The sequence below is a fragment of the Azolla caroliniana genome, unplaced genomic scaffold (genome assembly GCF_043228905.1).
Source record: "Azolla caroliniana isolate FFs.n. ecotype wild unplaced genomic scaffold, voAzoCaro1.0.p SCAF_21, whole genome shotgun sequence".
NCBI classification, from domain to species: domain Eukaryota; kingdom Viridiplantae; phylum Streptophyta; class Polypodiopsida; order Salviniales; family Salviniaceae; genus Azolla; species Azolla caroliniana.
Genome location: NW_028230456.1, coordinates 3,070,899 through 3,090,711, shown reverse-complemented (window position 1 = coordinate 3,090,711; position 19,813 = coordinate 3,070,899). Strand labels below are relative to the sequence as shown.

Below are 19,813 nucleotides of genomic sequence, written 5' to 3'. Positions count from 1 at the left end.
ACATGCAATTAAGATGAGAAGGAAATCTCCTCCATGTTTCAGGGAGAAAAGGGGCCTACATAAAAAGAAAAGGTAAACCACCACATATTTCTTCTCTCAAAGCTCCATCTGTAAGAAGTACATTTGCTTGTTGGTTTGAATGTCATTGTGTTAATCCAGAGTATGGAATCCCCATGGATCTTCTCTATGCTGGTACTTGGGCTCAAGGGTAGGAAGTAATTCATTACATATGTATATATATATATATATATATATATGAAAGAATGTGGAACCATAGTTTTCTCATCACTGATCATACATGTAAAACAATGTTTTGCCCCATACATATTCTGGATGGTTGGGTTCAAGGACAGTAATTCATTCTCATTTATACATGAGGGAATGTGGAAGGGAACCATGGATTTCTCAGCACTACCTGTACATGTACAAAAGGTTATGCCATACATACATATTTCTGGAGGGTTGAGCTCAAAGGCAGTAGTAGTTCATTCTCATTCACTCAGTATTAGCTGATTACATGTGAAATAGGTGTTCTGTCATACATGCCATGGATGGTTGAACTCAAGGGCACTAATTCCTTCGCATTTATCTACGAGCAGGAAAATGTAGAGCCATGGTTTTCTCAGCACTAACCATGTAAAAAAGAGGTTTTGTGCCATCTATAAAATTCTAGAGGGTGGAGCTCAAGAGCAATAATTCATTCTCATTTGTACAAGAGAGGTTTGTGGCGCCATGGTTTCATTGGCATTGACTAACTGAACATGTTCAACAGGTTTTGTGCCATACATATATTCTGGAAAAATGGTGGAGCTCAAGGATAGGATGTGATTATACAAGGAGAGGGAATGTGGAGCTATGGTGTTTTTGGATCGATCTTTCATCTCGTATTTTGGGAAGATGCCTTCTTCTGTATTCATCTTTTTTTTCTTCTGATACCTTTACCTTTTACATTTCTTACATTTTTTGTCCTTATAGACTGCATATACATTTCCTTACCTTATTCAGCTTTTTCTGAAATTTCAGCTAAACTTGTCATTACAAATGCAGATGGAAAGCCCTCCTCCTTTCACATATCCATTCAAGGTAAAAATCAAATAAAACTAAAGAATGCTCTTTTCCCCTCAGTGTTGACATCTCAACAATTTGTATATTGAGTTTCCACTTCACGATTTTCTTTCTTGTCAATCACCAACATGTAATATTGATCCGATTATGTTGATTCATCCTTTTCTCATCCGAATCGTTTTCCAAACCCTTTCACTTGACCTTTCATTCTATCTTCATTTGTTATTTGCATACACGTTGATTTTATGTGAGAGGCATACTAACATTATCCATATCGAATCTTTGTTGATGTTGGGACACGATGATGTGCTGTAGATATAGAACATTCTCCGACCATCACAAAAAATCCATGCGTTATGGAGGAGTCGGATAACCTTGATTGAAAACACCTTGGTTTTGGTAAGAAATAAGGCCATTTTCATCTCGATGAATTCTTATATTTCGATTCCTACCCAAGATTATGTATGTGCACATAACAATTTGGGGGAGGGGGAGGGGGAGGGGGTGTGGTTAGACTTCAATGCATCTATCTCAACATTCAACAATAGAGTTGTTTTGTGGGATAGTTTAGGTGATAATAAAGGCATCTTCAACCAAAACTGATATACTTTCTCTAATGCAAGTTTTTCCTTCTTTTCTTGGTTGTTTTTAACAAGATATGGAGCTAGTCATCTATGTATGTAGCTTACAAAGACTTCATGAGTGGAGAGGTATGACATCTTTGTTTCACTCATGGTTCTTTGTTTCCTTTTGCTAAGCATATATGAACATGATGCCAAAAGAAAGTTTAGATTGTATATAGTTTTCCTTACTGTACAACAAATCGCTATATAAGACTTTTGGAAGACTAATACACGCTTATATATCTATGTTGTTTTGGTTTTTTCAAGTTAGGGTTAGAAGGCATAAACTGGGTCGAACAACCTTTTGGCGTTTTCAATTATAATGGCGATGATTTGCACCAATACACCTTAGAAAATCACTAAGTAAGATTATGAATTCATGCACCTCCTTACAGGAATTCCTTGAAGACAACTCCATTAATTCAAACGGTGTTTGTGAGGTGAATCAACAATACCCCGTGAGGATGTACAAGTGACCACCATAGGACTTGTGAAGGTTTCTTTCTTACACATGCCAAAAAAACAACTTACCAAAACATTTATCGTTTGCAATGTTCATGTCCTAGGATGTGTTAGCTTGATTTCTCTTTTATTTGAAAAAATCAAATCTGCTAAGTGAATGTCTTGATATAGCCGATTACTGCCCTAAAAAGGCAAGAAAAACCAACTCGAATGCACTTTTTATATGCACAAAGAGCATTGACTTTTGTTTTATTGATTAAGACAATATCATTAATTTATAAATTCTTCAACAACTCTCCTAATCAAGGAATAATTATGAAAGTACCAAAAAATGTCAGCTTAATTCATCTTATTCTCCCTTTAAAAAGATCATGAATGTATGATGTATCCTTTGGATGATCAAGTTGCAATTCACTTCATTTGAAGTAACTTCCTCTTTCATTTTTCCATTCTTGCTTTGAAAGTCATCATTGAATGAACAAGAAAACAAAACTTTAGAAGTAAATCAAGATTAGCTTCTTTTCGTTTAAATGTTGCAAATCCTACATTCTTTGAGATTTGGCAAAATGAGTACTACTGACTAGGTTGTCATTTGCCTTAGATATGTGGTTGATGACTAGGATTTTGTGACATTATATTGATGCCAACATTTAGTTGATCAAATGTTTGCATACTATGCATTGATAAACATTTATTATGGAATGTTTTGTATCGTTTGTGATAATGCAAACTTCCATTGTATATGGACCCATGAAATGATGTCATATAAGAAAATGATGCATTTGAATGTTAGGTGAAGGAAATCATTCCCAAAAATCTATATCTGTTGTTTAATGACCAACATGGACGAGGTAATCATGGCAATAGTTTTATGATTAAAATGCCTACTAGAGTGTAACATTTAGATCGTCATGATTTGTAGAAAGCCTACTAACATGTACTCTTTTACTACTTTAATAGCAAAGACCACTTGTTGAATAAACCTTAACGTTGGTACATTGTGCATAGGTACAATGAATCTTGGGCATATCCCACGGTAACGAATTGGACGGTGACTTAAATTTTTTATCCATATCATTTCAAAACTCTCAAAACTTACCTCCAATCTATTGTGAACTTCCTTGGGAGTGGTATAGATCATTGATATTATTATATTTAAGTTAGAAAAACATGCTTTCGTGAAATATTTATCAAAACATTTGTTCATCAATTCACTACTCATGGCGGGGATAGCTCAGTTGGGAGAGCGTCAGACTGAAGATCTGAAGGTCGCGTGTTCGATCCACGCTCACCGCAATTTTTTTTGATTTGTTTTATTTTTAACTCATTTTTGTATGTTTGTCTAAATGGGATTCAATAAATATGCCTTTGGAATTTCAAGCAAATTTGGGTTTTAGCTTGCTCGTAAGAAGATTTGTTCTTTCAAGATCAATGAACCTACAAGATGAGACAAAACGTTGGAATCTTCTTTCAAAATCCATGTGTTCGTACCTTGTGAGTGACTAGTTCTTGCAAGAATGTATGTGCTATATAATATATGACCCTATGGAAGATTACCATTTCAATCCCATACAATGCATTCCATGTTGAACAAGGAAAGAGATTCTACCTATATAATTGTTACTATAGTTGATGCCATGTTTTGGCACAAAGATCCTACATGAAAATCATAAATAACATAACACTACTATTCACAAATCCATTCATTTGATTCATCCCCATTATGCAACATCAAAACATTTCAAATCTTCCCTGACAACACTTGCGTACTTCCTTGATTTGTTAGCAAACAAGGGAAGAGTATATCCAAAGAAATGAATAGATTTACTTCTAAACAACATTTAGTAGTGGTTGCCATAGAGAGAGCTTCCATAAATGATCAAATTTCAGTGTTTGCAAAATCCTTTCATTTTTTTATTAGTTAATACCTATAGGCTATGAGATGATCCTCATTTAGATTATTTAACAAACCCATAAAGAGGGATTTGGGCCCACCCCAAACATTGCTTTTTGTAGTCTACAATAAGTCACTCTGAGTGTCTAAACAATAATACATTGCTGATGACTAAACTTATCATACACATTGAAAGACATGCGAACTTGTTGGATCCTTATCCATGTTTGATATAAACTTCAATCTACTTGGTAATTATCATCATTAAACAAAACCATTGGTTCATGTTGCTATATGTAGCTTCAATTGATTACCCTCATGTACCATAAATATCCCTTATTCAGTAAGCTTGCACAATCCCATTGTGTTCATATACCAAACTCCTCCACCGATGTCAAAATCACTCATGTCATGAAACTGTTGCAACTCCTATTGCAAAAATCCTCAAAAAAAGGTTACAATTCTTAGATATGTGTGGCCATCCTTAAAACCATCAATGTAAAAGCAGAGATTTAAATCTTCAAAGTAGAAACAGCAATAAATATATATACATGCAATCAATATATTGAGACTCTTGATAACAAGGAATGCCAGCAACAATGCATATTTTTAGGTATCCAAATTAAATGAAAAGTTTAGAGAGAGATCAAGAATAAATGCATAAAAATAATGCTTGGGATTGACGTGCCAACTAGCAATTGGAATAAATTTGTAACCACCAAAGCCAGGATTCATAAATCAAGGAAAATTTGTAATTCTGTCAAAACATAATACCAATAATTCCGTAATCACATTTATCATCTGTGTATCTGTCCTTAAAGAGTACGAGCATGGTTTCACATGTCATCTAAAAAATACTTGAACATTCGTGATACTGTGTTGGGAGTGCAAATTATACCTGAACCATTGCATACAAAAAACAAAGATGAGAGAAAACCTAAAGCTTTTTTTGGCAAATGTATACATTTTGTGAGGTAAATGAAAGATTAAGAGTCCCAAGCAGAAACCCTAAGATGAAAGGCTCTTTGTACAAATAGATACAACTAGATTAGAAAAAAATTGTGACATGTTAAAACAAAGGTCCTTCCAATTTTTTTCCATTGTTGACCTTTGGAAGGAATAATGAGACCTTTGACCATGGCAAAAAAATAGGAACCCATCAAATAAAATGTTCTTACTTGTCTTTAAGGATTTAACAACAACAGAACTATATTAAAGCACATGACTATTCAACAAACTTAGGGCCTTAAAATTCCATCTCATCATATAAATCAAAACTACATATCCATGAATAATATAATTATGGTTCAACTAAACATCTGTAGATATCGCAAAAATGTAGATTAAAAAGATGAAACAGCAATCCAAGTTCTTCATTTTCCAAACAAATTACCCAACGAATCTTATATCGTTGCTGCTACCCATTCCCCTCCAGTAGTCTGGACACCACAGAATAGTAGCACAATGGAAAGCAATAAACTATGACTCATCGCTTTCATATTATTTTCCAAATAGTCAACAACATGTAGATTAAACATAATGACAGATCGCTCATTTCCTCAAATGAATTATCAATCCTAAAATTAAGGACAACCATATTTGCCTCTTGTCACCTGTACATTGCTCAATAGTGGTATATTGCAAACAAATATGAATCACAAAGCATTGATGACAATCCATTTTTACCATCATACAAAAGCATCCTTCTCTAGTAGCTTCAAGACCTCTGTTTGGTCATTTAACTTCGCCACATCAATTGGAGTCTTGCCATCCAAATTTTGTTGTGTCCTGTAAGAATAACATTTCGGAAAATTCATTCCTTGTTTAGTTTTCATGAAAATAGCAACATCTTAGAAAAACAAAATCTCGCTAGCGATAAGAACAATGTGCAGAGAATTAGTATTTTCAACTTAATAAAAAAACAGGTGATTAATAGAAGTGAAACATTGAAAGAATAATGACACTAAATAACCACCAAAAACTCAATGGGAACTTACACAGCAGCTCCATGTTCCAACAAGAGTACAACACATTCCTTTTTCCCATATCCAGCTGCATAATGAAGAGCTGTATTATTGTTCTTGTCCAGAGAGTCCACATTGACTCCAGCTTCCAAAAGTACCTCGGCACACTTTATCTATAGATGAACAAAAATCTCAGTGATGTTAGTTCACCAGGCTTAAGTTACAGGGATTCAGAGAGCATAACTTTTTCCTTGTAGAAATAGTTTGCAGAACCCACAGATGTACAAGAAGATATGGTACATTTTAACTTCTCAATTTGTTAATGATACCAATTTTCTTACAGAAATACCCTCCTAGCAAAAACAGTGTGCAGCACATCGACACCTACACAACTATAAAATAAAACGATTCTTTGTAACTTCCTAATTTGAACAATCCACCAATTGCCTTACAGGAAAAACTTTTAATTTTCGAGTAGAGAGATAGCTAAAAAAGGCTTTTAAGTCAAACCACCGAAGTCTAAAGAAAGATAGTCAAAACATATTTTTTAAGTGAAATCACCCAGCTCTGAAGAAAGATAGCTACAGTGGTTTTTAGGTCAAATCACCTCTCCATAGCCACATGCCAAATGTAAGGCAGTCCTGCCCTCAGAATCCTTCTGATCTTTCTCTGCTCCAGCATCAAGTAAAGCTTTCAATGCCTGCAAAACATAAATGATGAGAAATTTGTCAAGACCAAACCTTACAATCAAAATACTTGCATTTTCAATCCCATGTCACTCAGGACAATGAAATTTTGTCCAATCCAATGTACAGAAAACATGTACAATTCTACAACTCAGAACTCCTGAAATTGCAATTGGCATAGCACCCGAAAATAAACAATGAAACATATGTAACATAAGATATAAAACACAACTGCACCACTAAAGGGCAAAAAGCATAAATTCAGTTAAATTGTTGGATGCTAAATCAATTGAGGGAAGAATGGATACTCGTTATCATGAGGAAAGCTATTTAAGTCAACAAATAACGATAATGAATATGCACAAGGTTGGTGATATACAAAACGATGTAGGGATCAAATCAAACCTCCACATCACCAACACTTGCAGTATGATGCACATTCAGTTCCTCGTCTTCATCCCCCGCCTCTTCCTCTTCCTCTTCCTCTTCCTGAGTATTGGCACCAGAATCAGCAGCCAAGTCAAATGGCATCCCTCCAAATCCTATAGCACCACTAAGCTTAGCTAACACCTCTGGATCATTCCAATACCTACAAAACCAGTAGATAGATACACTCAAGGACACTCTAAAATGCTCATGTCCAGAATCTTCCAGTTTATCACTATACTGACAAGATATATCTAAGAAAACATAAACTTTCAGTCTTGTTGCTTGTACATGACTGATCTTGACCCAAAATGACGTTGAGACTCTTTTGATTTAACTTGCACATCATTACTTCACCAAGCAAGGCTTCGAATGACTCTCTGACAACCTCCTTCACCGTTGCAAATATTTCTCATGATTTCTGAGCTGTTAGAAATCTAAACATAGCAGGTGCATTGATGCACAGTTCAATGCTAAACAACAATTGCAAGTTAACTTTATCATTAGAAATTTAGCTCAATAATCAATTCTTTCAAAACCATTCCTTTAGTAGACCTCAACAAGTTAAAAGTAGAAGTTCAAGACTTACTTCATCATTGCTGAAGGTCCTCCTTTCTCAATCTCTTCCAAAATGGGCTTCAAAGTGGGATCATTGGTAACTTCTGCCATCCTAGATTCTAATTGCTCTCTCTGTGCAGGATTCGTTATGTTTCCTAGAATACTCCCCATGGCAGGGTCCTAGTGTAAATAAATCAATACAATTATTTACGTATGTCCAAAGAGAACATTTATGATAAATAGAGTAAATTTGCATTAAAAAAGGGAAAAACACCAAAATACCCATGAGTTTTTCTATATTTTCTCAAATGCCTGTAAGTCTCCATTATTTCCCCAAATTGCACTCAGTCAACACCTCTTCAGCAATTATGTGGTTGATTCCTGACCCTTTTCTCTCTTGCAGGGATAGACAGGGGTATTTTGGGTTCATAAAGAAAACGTAGGATCATTTTGAGGAAATAAAACAAAAAACTCGGTGCTATTTCAGACTTTTTCCCTAACAAATATAAATATACTATTCTATTCCAATTCGTAACCTGCAGGATTGCGCCACCTAGTTTCTCAGCCATAGACATAAACTGAGGATTTCCCATTGCTTGTTGCATTGCACTGAAGTATTGTTGTGTGTCTAATTGAGGAACACCATCTCCAGAGCTTTGTAAACAATGTTGAAGCTGTTCAGCTATGTTATTAAATGCAGGATCCTTTGCTATCTGCTCAGCAAGCTCCTTAATGCTTGGATCCTACACAAAGGCATATGTTTTTTTGCCATCACAACCACATAGTAAGACATTGATTTCCATAAAAAAGGTGTACCATGGAAAATATAAATATATGCATTTTGAAGACAAATCGTCTAAATGAAAGCCACGTTACAATTGTTACGCATGTGAGCATGTACAACATAAATATATGGAACAAATACTTTTGACGACTAATTGTCTAAATGGAAGCCACTTTACAATTGTTACACATGTGAGCATGTACAACGTAAATATATGGACCAAATATTTTTGAAGACTAATTGTCTAAATGGAAGCCACATTACAATTGTTACACATGTGAGCATGGACAACATAAATACATGGAACAAATATATGCATTATGAAGACAAATCATCTAAATCAAAGCCAAATGCCAATATGGTTCACATGTGAGCATCGATTTGCACAAACGTGGTGTACCATATACAAATATATGCATTTTGAAGAAACATTGTCAAATCAAGCACATGCCAATTGTTACCTGAAACTAAGAACAATGAGACATGCATGTCGCAACAAAAATATATAGAAGTTCTCAATGTAAGGCTGAAATTTGCAAGCTTAAACAAATAGCACCACATGACTAGTCATTCTGCCATTGTCATTCCTGTGTCATCTATACATCCAATACAGTAATATGAACCAGTATAAAAGCATTGCAAATCAAGGCAAGAGTACCAAAAAGAGTTGGCATATGAGCACAAACGCAAATAGTGCTTAAATAGTCCACAGAAGTAAAGCCTGATAAAATCAAGCTTCAAAGGATGCAATTTCATGTCTTAAGAAGGCATCAACCATCGATATATGATGGTTCCACACCAGTCATAAGGGTGTTATGTCAATGCCTTCACTCAGTAGGCAGCCAAGGCTTAGCAAGCTGGCTGCCAAGGTATTTGCATTAATTTCTCTCCATCACACCCAGAAGCTTCCTCTACCAGAATGCAGCATCACTGTGATACACGTCTCAGCCAGACTGAAACATGAAATTGCTGAAATGTTTCAGTGTGCAGCAAAATGCCAAATCTGACGCTGGCAAATCAGTCAACAACATATGATATTCTAAACCGCAGGAACTGGCAAGAATAGGATGCCATTCAGAGGGGTTTGATTGATCAATCTCTATGTTTGATCTGCAGCCAAGGCTTACCTCTCCCCCTTTCACTCAAATAACACGCACTGAAGGCTCCTTAATATGCACTCAAAAAACACACTCAAGGAATAATCAGCTTTCTCCATTCACTTGGTTCCTCCAATTACAAGCTAGGATACTACTCTCTCACTTGTCCACTCACTCACCACACTTTCTTGCCACTCTCATTTCGAGTATCCCCAAGGGGTTTTTTACTCCTCCAACAAGGCCCAAAACTGTTAAGCTTGGGCATTTATTATAGGCCTTCCAGGATTCTCTTGTTGGATGTGCCAGACATCGAATCTTACAAGGATCACCTGTCGACTGAGTGGAGCGTACATCCAGCAGGCTAACATATGTGTATACATATCTTGAGGCATTTTTCTCCCTTATAAGCTGGTTCGTACAGCAATCTTCAACAGCAGAGGATACACACATTCAGAAGCCCTGACATGTGCTAGACATCTGATGGGGGGTGGGAAGATATCCACTGATTGAAGGTTGATCCCCTTTGGTATGGACGACCCTTAACTTTGAGTAACCACTTTCGACTGAGTGGAGAGTTCATCCAGCAGGCTAACGTATGTGGATACATACATTGAGACCCTGCCATAGCTGAATTTTTTTCTCCCTCATAAGATGGTTTAGCAATCTTCAACAGTGGAGGATATACGCATTCAGTTGAGGATATAACATGTGTAAAAAGATGAAGCTTATATATTCAGAAACTGTGACACAGCTGAGAATTCACAAAGAAATTGATCTTAAAAGATAAGATGCTACTCCCTTATCACTTCCAAGCTAGTATTGCAGGGTGATCTACATTTAGAGGCTTTACCATTGCTGAGAATACATATATAAATGAAGAAGCATTTTTTCTAGCTTATAAGCTAGAATTGCAGAGTCATCTACTATGAGATACGTACATTAAGACACCTATATATAGCTGAAAGTTATGAAATTTTACTCATTTATATGCTAGAATTACAGAGTGATATACTATGTATGCCCCAAGATGCACACATTCCAATACATGCATAAACCAAGTTAGAATATGATATTTTTCTCATTTATACTCTAAATTCCAGAGGGGTCTAATGCGAGCATACATACATAGAATCAAGCTGAGTGATCTACTAATTATGGATGACGATACATACATTCAGAATCCCTGACATGGCCGAGAAATCAAACGGAGAATTTTGGAGCTTGAATTCCTCCTCAGAAGGAGCAGATGTCTTTGGCAATTTATCTTCAGAAGATGCATTATTGCTCCCAGAAACTTCAGCTTTTGTCACGGTTTCCTTGACATCTGCACAGACACATAGAGAACAAACACTTGGAATTTTGATCAATGTTGCACAGCAAAGAAGCTATGGCAATTGAATTCACATCAAACAGGGTAATCACACAGAATTCTGATCCACCAAGCACATTAAAGAAGTTATTGTTAACGCATGTGCATTAACCAAGTTAATTGACGGAGAAAAAGACAAGTGAGAGAGAGGGAGGGAGGGAGGGAGGGAGAGGAAGGAACCCTTACTTGATTCTACACAAAAAATAGCCAATAAGAAGAATGAACAAGGGAAAAAGAAGAGAACGAGAGGTGTGGAGGGTGGGAGAGAATCTTAAAAAGGGAAGAAAAACTGATTACCTGAAGCTTCAGATGCCATGGATAAGAGCTCTGAGAGGATGAACGTGGGGGGTCTCTGTGTGAGAGAGACAAGGACAGCTCCAGAAGCAACAGAGGCTCTTCTTCTTCCTGCCTTCTATATCTTCTTCTTCTTCTTCTTCCTCCTCGAAAGTGACAGAGGAGATGAGGTTTCATTTTGGACGAGTGTAAATAGACCCTTATCTTAAGGGCATCCCCCCAACCCCAAAAAAAGGGGACCCTTTGTGCTTGTGGTAGTAGCAGAGCATGTCCTCACATATTATCTCCATAGATCCTCTTTGCCCCATCCATATATGTAAATTGTAATAATGTCTATATATATGTACACTGTACACAATACATACACACCCCTCCTTTGTCACTTGTCATGGGGCTTCTCTTACCTATAAACCATCGTCTCCCTTCTCGCCATCACCTCTCCATCCATCGAGACAATAACCTAAACTGGTTTAGGCTTAATCAATTTGGCCAAACTAGTTAAGGAACCAATTCCATTCAAGTTTGGATACATCCAAACTGGTTTGGTTTGGACAAGGCCAAATCGGTCAAGGAGAAACCAAACAGTTGCCGATTCCTAGTTAGTACTCCAAAAACATTCTTGGAATATTGAGCTTTTGCTTATACAATCACGTGCAAAGTATATGGTTTACCTAATTGATACCATGTCATTGGGATTTAATGTCTCTGTGATGCCACGTGAAATTGTGGGAATCATACAATGACAATTGTTTGGAAAATTTGAATATGACTTGTTCATCCAAATGTCCACTTGCAAACAAAATAAATGTACATCTGTTTTTGAGTTTGTCCATGAACGGTAATCATCAACTATTCGCCAATGGGTGGAATTTACGTTCCACCATGCATTCCATATTACAAAGCAAGCATAACAATATGAAATTTATATTTGCAAATGTGAATGGGATGAGTACATAGGCTTATGAGAACATGAAGAATAACTATTACATGTTGACACGTGCTGATAAATCTAGTGGTCCTCCCCACCAACATGTGCAAAACACTACTTTTTGACTCCCAGCCCATTGTTAACCCTAAAAATTTATTTTGCTCTCAAAATCACCACATCTCAATTGTTCGATTGAAAAGAGATCTTAATCGTCCACATCAAACAAAATCCCATGTTTTGCAATGTTCATCAATATTTTAATAAACCCCATTCATGTAAAATGAGTTCTTACTCCCATAAGTTGAATGTTGGGTTACCTCTTCATATTCCAATATTAAGCTTTTGCAATCGGGATAGAAACATTAAAAACTGGAGTCAAATCTTTTCAGTCGATCATCAATGTTCTTTGAGATCGAGATTTTTAAGAACAAAACACGAACCACATATAAAATGATAGTGAGGTCCAAGTTACAACCCATCTATGGTGTTCAACTGAATGGGAGACAAAAATACATCTTTATTGTTATTAATAATTATTAATAAATTTGAATGAAAGAACCAAAACCAATCTACCCACAACAGCCCTTCTTTATCTCATCCTTTTGCTCCACTGTGGGGACTACTAACTTGGTCCCTGTCAACAATGCTGTATTATTATTCCCCTGATCTTCATTTGCAACCAAAGTTCTCTTGCTCACGATCCGAAAAATCTCTGTTAAGACCGTGTAGAATGCCGTGTCTACATTAGTAGATTCCATTGCTGATGTCTCAAGGAAAAATAACCCTTCCTTCTCGGCGAATTCCTTTGCCTGATCCGTCGGCACCATACGAAGTGTGCCTAGATCGGTCTTGTTACCTATAAGCATGATGACTATGTTGTTGTCAGCATGACTCCTTAGTTCTCCTAGCCATCTTGTTACGTGATCGAATGTCACTTGCTTTGTGATGTCATAAACCAACATTGCCCCTACTGCACCTCTGTAGTATGCACTTGTAATGGCTCGGTACCTGTCAATCATCATTCACAATGCTCTCTTTACCTATCCAATATGCGGTCTATCTATCTAAACATTCAAAGTCTCTATGCACATCCAAAATGCTGTTGGTATTACAACATAACATAGCATCGGCAACATATTTGTAAAAATGAAAAATATTCCACTCAGAACTACTATATACTGAACATAACAACTCAATGAGAATAGATTTTTGTGAACCAGTTTATGCAGACCAAGGCTTGATGACATGGCATTCCTATTCACAATCATCAATGCACCAAGGTCCAAGAGTATACAAAGATTAATATATCAATGCGCACATAAAATTCAAACTAATGTCAAAGGTAGCTCTGAAGGGTGGTGATTAAATGATCATCTGCAGGAAAGTTTTCACATTATCACACCAATAATGATGAGTACGTAAACCTATAGAGTTAATTATCTTTAGCCTTAATGATTCCACAACAGCTACAACAAAAAGACAAGAAAACATTGAGAGATCCCAAAGACAATGTGCAGGTGTAGAGACAAGGGCACCACCTTTCAAGTACTTTGCTCGAGATTTAAGTGATTATCATACATCGCTCGAAATCCATATCACTCACTCCCTATACATAGGAACAAACAAAACCAAGTATAAATAACCATTTTAGGACCATATCTGATGCGCATGCTCTCTTTGTTGCAAATCTCAAGTCATGTTACTTCTATCCGGCCATCTCAATTTTGTAATGTATCTATCCATGTCAGACTTTGTACTCCAAACTAGTAATGGTTCACATGCCACAGAGCCACATGAGACATAAACATTTATTTGGACCATAAGCTCTGAATGCAACACATATAAGTTTTCGAAAGAGTTACTTAGACAGCCAACATGCACAATACATACTGAAACTCCATAATTGAGCCATATCCTTATGCAAATGCAAATCATAAGACTCTCTCATTGTAAAGGGATCAACATTAGCATATCCAGTAGGACCATTAAATACCTAAGAACTAGATCTGATACGCTCCTGAAGAGGAGTCCTCCAAGGATTGATCAATGTCAACATGATATAACCTTCCATTCAGAACTTGAGATATACTGTCAATCACTGTTCTAGTTATTCTTAAGAATCAACGTTAAGCCAAGATTTCCGGTAAACACTGCATACAGTGCGTTTAGATTGAAATCTAATTGACATCAGATGGATTTCAAGTTGAAATATATTGCAAATGAATCCATTGGATGCATTTTAGCATGAAAAATATGCTCTGAATCATTGCATCAGGTTCATTTCAACTTGAAATAATATGCGGTGAAACATTGCATCAGATGCATTTCAACTCGAAAACGTATGACGTGAGTGATTCGCAGCAGTAAATGTCATGATCGTGGAACATAAGCAAACATAGATCTGTGCAAGTCTCCAGAAAAAAAGTCTACTTGAAGGGATTCAGGAAGACGAATATAGAAATATATTGCAAAGAAATAAAAGGAAAACGTCATGAGAGAAAGACACACCTTTCTTGTCCAGCAGTGTCCCATATCTGTGCTTTAATGGTCTTCTGATCCAGCGAGATGGTTCTTGTCTGGAATTCAACTCCAATGGTGGCTTTTGAATCAAGAATGAACTCATTTCTAGCGAATCTGTTAAGGAGCTGGGATTTCCCGACTGCGGAGTCGCCGATGAGCACCACTTTGAAGACGTAATCGATCTTCTGGTTGAAATCGTTCATCTCTCGCACCATTGGGGGAGGAAGAAAGGGAGAGCACAGGAATTGGGAAACAGAGGGGGGGGTGGGGGTTAGGGTTAGGGTTTTTTTGGGGGGGAGAGGATGGAAAAGGGAGGGGGAGCAAGCTTCAGAAGCAAGGAGTATACAGAGGAACAGAGAAAACAGAGGAGGAACAGAGACACACAGAAAGAGAGTGAGAATATAAGATATAATGTAGTATTAATATTGTTATTATTATAGATAAAATGTATTATTATTATTATTATTATCTTTTTTATTTTTTCCAAAAAAAAAATTATAATAATTTTTTTATTTTGTTATTATTAATATTGTTATTATTTTTAGTATTAGTGTTACATATTACACTAGCATCAGTCATTACATGTGTGTGTGTATGAAGAATTAGTTATTAGTTAGTTACCTCGGCTTCACTCCGCATAGGAAACCTCATATCTCTATCTCCACGCTCTGTCTCTATCTCTCTCTCGGTACCTCCGATATGATATTTTGTATAGAATGTATGCAGAAACCGCCAGACCTTCTCGCCTGTAAAAACTTGCGATCTGCAACACCTCTCTCGATCACCTCCCTCCCTGAGCCAAAGGAATGACTTTCTCGGGAAATCGAATAAAGCAAATCCATGATGCTCACCCACTATGCTAAATCTTATTGGTGTGAGCAAAGATGTCCCACTGAGAGAAAGGGTAAAAAGCGCAATCGATGTCAAAGAAGCCCAAATATATATATATATATTATTCATGGGCTTCGAGTTATTGGACATGGAAGGAATCTCCGAGTGCAAAGCTTTATACTATGAGTCATGACTATGTACATAAAAGAAACAACTCCCAATAGAATCATGCCTCGTTTTCAAAGCTTTTATTGTAGGTAAGATCTCCTCGTCGTATAGAAAATTTGCCTGAAAGGAGAAGCATGGCATTCAACCCCTTTTCATGCACCTCTCTCCACCATGTCTCGAACTTCTTCATGCAACATCAAATTGCAAATACTCATGAGCTCAAATTAATAAGCATGACGATACATTGCATTCATATGAGCTTCTAGTAGAAATCCCAATTATGACCCAATCCCCGATATTTGAGAAATAGGAAAACGATCTCCATCTCTGATTTTGGGTCAACTTGTGTAAATTGTGCAAACACCCGCTGTCTCGGTGTCAAATAACACCGTGATAAAACTCGCCAAATTTGAGAAATATAACTCCAAATCGGACATTGTAGAAACCGATGAGTACTATCTTCCATTTGAACAACGCAAAAGAATCAATTGCCTGTTGCTAGTGCATGACGCTTTAGAGCTAATCCTAGAGGCCTTTCTTACAAGTGGCAATTTAGAACGCCAACTACACTTTACGATCTGCCACCACCCATGATCAGATTTGTGTATTTTCCATTCATCTTCAGCCTTATATGATAGCCATCCAAGAGACTCAACGAAGATATGGTACAAAAAATTATTAGTCTCTTATAACAACGATGTTTGACCCTGTAAACACTAATCAATCCACGGTTGTTCTCCTGTTTGTAGAGGTAAAGGACCTTGCATCAATGCAATATTTTGTAGTTATTGCCAGAAAAACCCAAATTTTGGCAAGATGTGTAACATTTGTTGCGCTTCGACAAACTCCAAAATTCTTTGAGAGGGAGCCTCAACTATATCTCCCACCTCTTTGAACCCAAACAAAACAAATGATTAAACTGAGACCCCAATCAACTCTTTTTGCAAAGAATTACAATGCTCTCTAAGTGATGGTTTCCATACACATAACAAGAGGGTTTTTTTCCATGAGATAACCAAGTGTTAAACACATGAAGAGCCTGGAATTTTAAGTGAAATACATTCATTCAGTAATTGCCACCATGAAGCCTTAAGTGTTGTCCTCCCATGTGTTAAAACCCTTGTTCTCAATGAAATATTGAACAATAGATATCCATGGTTATGAGTTTGAACACATTTTTTGTAATAATGAAAATCTACGAGCCATCATATGCATAGATAAGTCCAATATGCCAACTCTCTCCAAGCACTTAGGGGTTGCTAGATGATTCCACACAACCCATGTGATTCCCATCTTATCCCTCTTCTTCTACAACAAATATCAAAGAGGTCGCAAAACAAAATGCAACGCCTTCTTTGTCCATGGCAACAATGACAAGTAATATAATATCATGGGTTCCATAATACATTGTACAACCTTCAAGCGTACATGAAACGGCCAAGATTGTAACTTCCAATACATGAACTTATCCCTTAACCTTTTCTTCTTCTTCTTTTCCAAAAAAATATACTACATTAGTATTAGAAAACACCATAAGGCTAAACATACAAGATATACCACAGATCCCCTATACTTTTCAAAATTCTAACCATCGGCTTAAATAAATACTTTGGTGTTGAGTAAAACCACTCCACATTATCAAAAAGTCATCTATAAAATATACCTATTCCCAATGGATACCCCAAGTGTTGAAAAATAGAGTCTTTCTTCACCACGGATCCTTGCCATCCTAAACATTCCAAATCTCTTTCAATACATGATATGAGACTAGAATCCTTCCATTTAATATGTAATCCGGAAGCCAATGCAAATTGGTTCTATACAAGCATCCCCTTCTCAAGATTCTCTAGTGAGGCTTGTAGAAACATGAAAGCATCACCTGCTCTCTCTCTCTCTCTCTCTCTCTCTCTCTCTCTCTTTCGTAAATAATGGCTTTCATTACGAAAGAAAAAACACCACCATGACTAACTTACAACAAACTATAGAACCCCTTCTATCTAGGGATCTAAAGAAAACTACGACACCAAACTCAATGCCACCCTACACACCAATTCAACTGGCGAATATGATGATATGTGACCTTGCAGAGTTCTTTCTCTTCCTGGTTGAGATTTTGTGACTTCTCTAGCACTATCAATTGCCACAAAAGAAGTCCTTTTAACTTTAGAACATATTTTCTCACCCCAACTTGCGAATAAAAAATGAAGGCATTCCGTATATTCGAATTGAACCATAGCCCCCAATACCTCAAGAACTCAAAAATAATTTGAAAATGAGCCATCGGTTCATTGTTCTCCATATGTGCAAAAACCCAACTGAAGGAAGATAGACTTACTCCTGTTAGAGACATCCACACTAAACTGATACACCTCCAAACCATCCTTGCCATCGGGCATGAAATAAATCGATGCCTACTATGTTCCAATTCCACCGAACAAAAGAAACACAATCCTTTAGTAATGTTTCTTCTTTTTAATGCATCCCCTAATGGTAAAGCTCCAACCATAACTCTCCAAATAAATACCTTGGCTCGTAGCATCAATCGAGAACACCAACCTACCTTGATCACATGAAACCACCAAGTAATGGGCTTATGAAAACCCCATATCTTTATAACCCTTTCTTCCAACCACTTATGTTTGTCAATCAACTTGTGATAAGCAACATTCGTTGAGATCATAATCAATCTCTTATTTCCAACAAACCTCCAATCAAGCTCTTGAGATCGCCCATCTAAATCAGGAATTGGCTCATGCGAAGATAGTATTTGTTGCAACTTATCCCAAATAAAGTTATAACCTTTTGGAACACGAAATGTTGATATTATTGTTCGAAAAGCCATTAATCTTCTTTGTGAAACCAACATAGCATCCTTAACTCTTAGCAAACCCAATCTAGCCATCCGATTAAATTGAAGGTTAAGAATTTGTTTACCTTCCCACCTCAACAACCTTGATGTTGCCAAAACCTCCATTTGTAATGAATTGGCACATCCCCTTTCTTGTTGGGGATGCCATTCCACAAAATCCAACATACTTCGCCAAGATGTCAACAAATGATTAACTATCATTGACCCTGTACATTTGACATCCCTGTCAGAATTAATTACATTCCACCAATTTGCTTCAACCTTCATGTTTCCAAGCTTTATTCCGTTCTTCTCTATAAAGTATGTCACCATTTCTATCCAAGGTCGTACACCTTCAAACATGAATCGAATGAAAGTAAATCGACGAGCCACCATATGCTCATATAGATTCAATATTGATGCCCCACCAAGACGCTTCGGAGTACAAACATGATCCCATGCCAACCATGACAAGACACTTTTCCCTTTTCTTTTCCATAACAACATTCGCATCGAGTGTGACAACATTTCAAGAGCTTTCTTTGACCATGGGAGCAAAGGAAGATAATAAGATACCATAGAGACCATAATCGATTGGACCACCTTAAGTCGTACATGAAAAGGCCAAAATTGAGACCTCCAATACATAAACTTATCCTCCAACCTTTTGGATACCCACTCAATAAGTTTCACATGAGAAACTTCCACCCCAATTGGATATCCAAGATGACGACAAATCATACCACGATGTACTATCCTTCCTGACCACCCCAACCCTAACACATCTTGTTCTGTACATGAAATGAGGACAGATTTATGTATATTAATTCTCAACCCCGAAGCATTTGAAAACAATTCCCACACATCTCTTGTCTTACTAATATTTTCCCGATTAGGATCCAAAAACATAATATGGTCATCTGCGAGAGCTTGAACAATACATGGCTTCCCTGATGGCAACCTTAGTCCAAACAATTCTCTCTCTCTCTCTCTCTCTCATTCAAGTGTGCAAAAATAACTCTCTCAAATGCAACAACCTATAACTATCTATGGATACATACATAGATTTTTAACACAAAGATATATTTTTTGGCCCCTCTTGGTGTATAATTTCCCTCTTTCTTTTCTCCTTATATAAATGTTATTTTAGCACTTGCTTCATGTGATTGATATGATGGCAAAGAGACCCCTTTGCCTCTCATATTGTTTTGTGTGCCCTATATGCCTAATGTTAGGACCATTGAGTTACACGTTATCGTCGTGTACTTCGTACACTACGTGACATGCATACGGAGT

General features: G+C 36.8%; 2 protein-coding genes and 1 non-coding gene across 3 annotated transcripts; 1 reads left to right on the top strand and 2 right to left on the bottom strand.

The window, feature by feature from the left end:
* The first annotated feature begins 3,373 nt into the window (after window positions 1-3,373).
* On the top strand, window positions 3,374-3,446 carry TRNAF-GAA (transfer RNA phenylalanine (anticodon GAA)). The gene has a single exon. It is a non-coding gene; the product is annotated as a tRNA-Phe (tRNA).
* A 1,952-nt stretch (window positions 3,447-5,398) lies between these two features.
* Window positions 5,399-11,382, bottom strand: LOC147850341 (ankyrin repeat domain-containing protein 2B-like). Its single transcript, XM_087336357.1, has 8 exons — window positions 11,226-11,382; window positions 10,732-10,883; window positions 8,215-8,421; window positions 7,710-7,858; window positions 7,100-7,283; window positions 6,616-6,708; window positions 6,042-6,181; window positions 5,399-5,832 (listed from the first exon to the last, which is right to left on the bottom strand). The coding sequence occupies exons 1-8, from the start codon at window positions 11,242-11,244 to the stop codon at window positions 5,733-5,735; spliced, it is 1,044 nt and encodes a 347-aa protein (XP_087192483.1). The 5' UTR covers window positions 11,245-11,382; the 3' UTR covers window positions 5,399-5,732.
* Window positions 11,383-12,449: 1,067 nt separating this feature from the next.
* LOC147850340 (ras-related protein RGP1-like) lies at window positions 12,450-14,973 on the bottom strand. Its single transcript, XM_087336311.1, has 2 exons — window positions 14,659-14,973; window positions 12,450-13,158 (listed from the first exon to the last, which is right to left on the bottom strand). The coding sequence occupies exons 1-2, from the start codon at window positions 14,883-14,885 to the stop codon at window positions 12,720-12,722; spliced, it is 666 nt and encodes a 221-aa protein (XP_087192437.1). The 5' UTR covers window positions 14,886-14,973; the 3' UTR covers window positions 12,450-12,719.
* Between the last annotated feature and the right edge of the window lie 4,840 nt (window positions 14,974-19,813).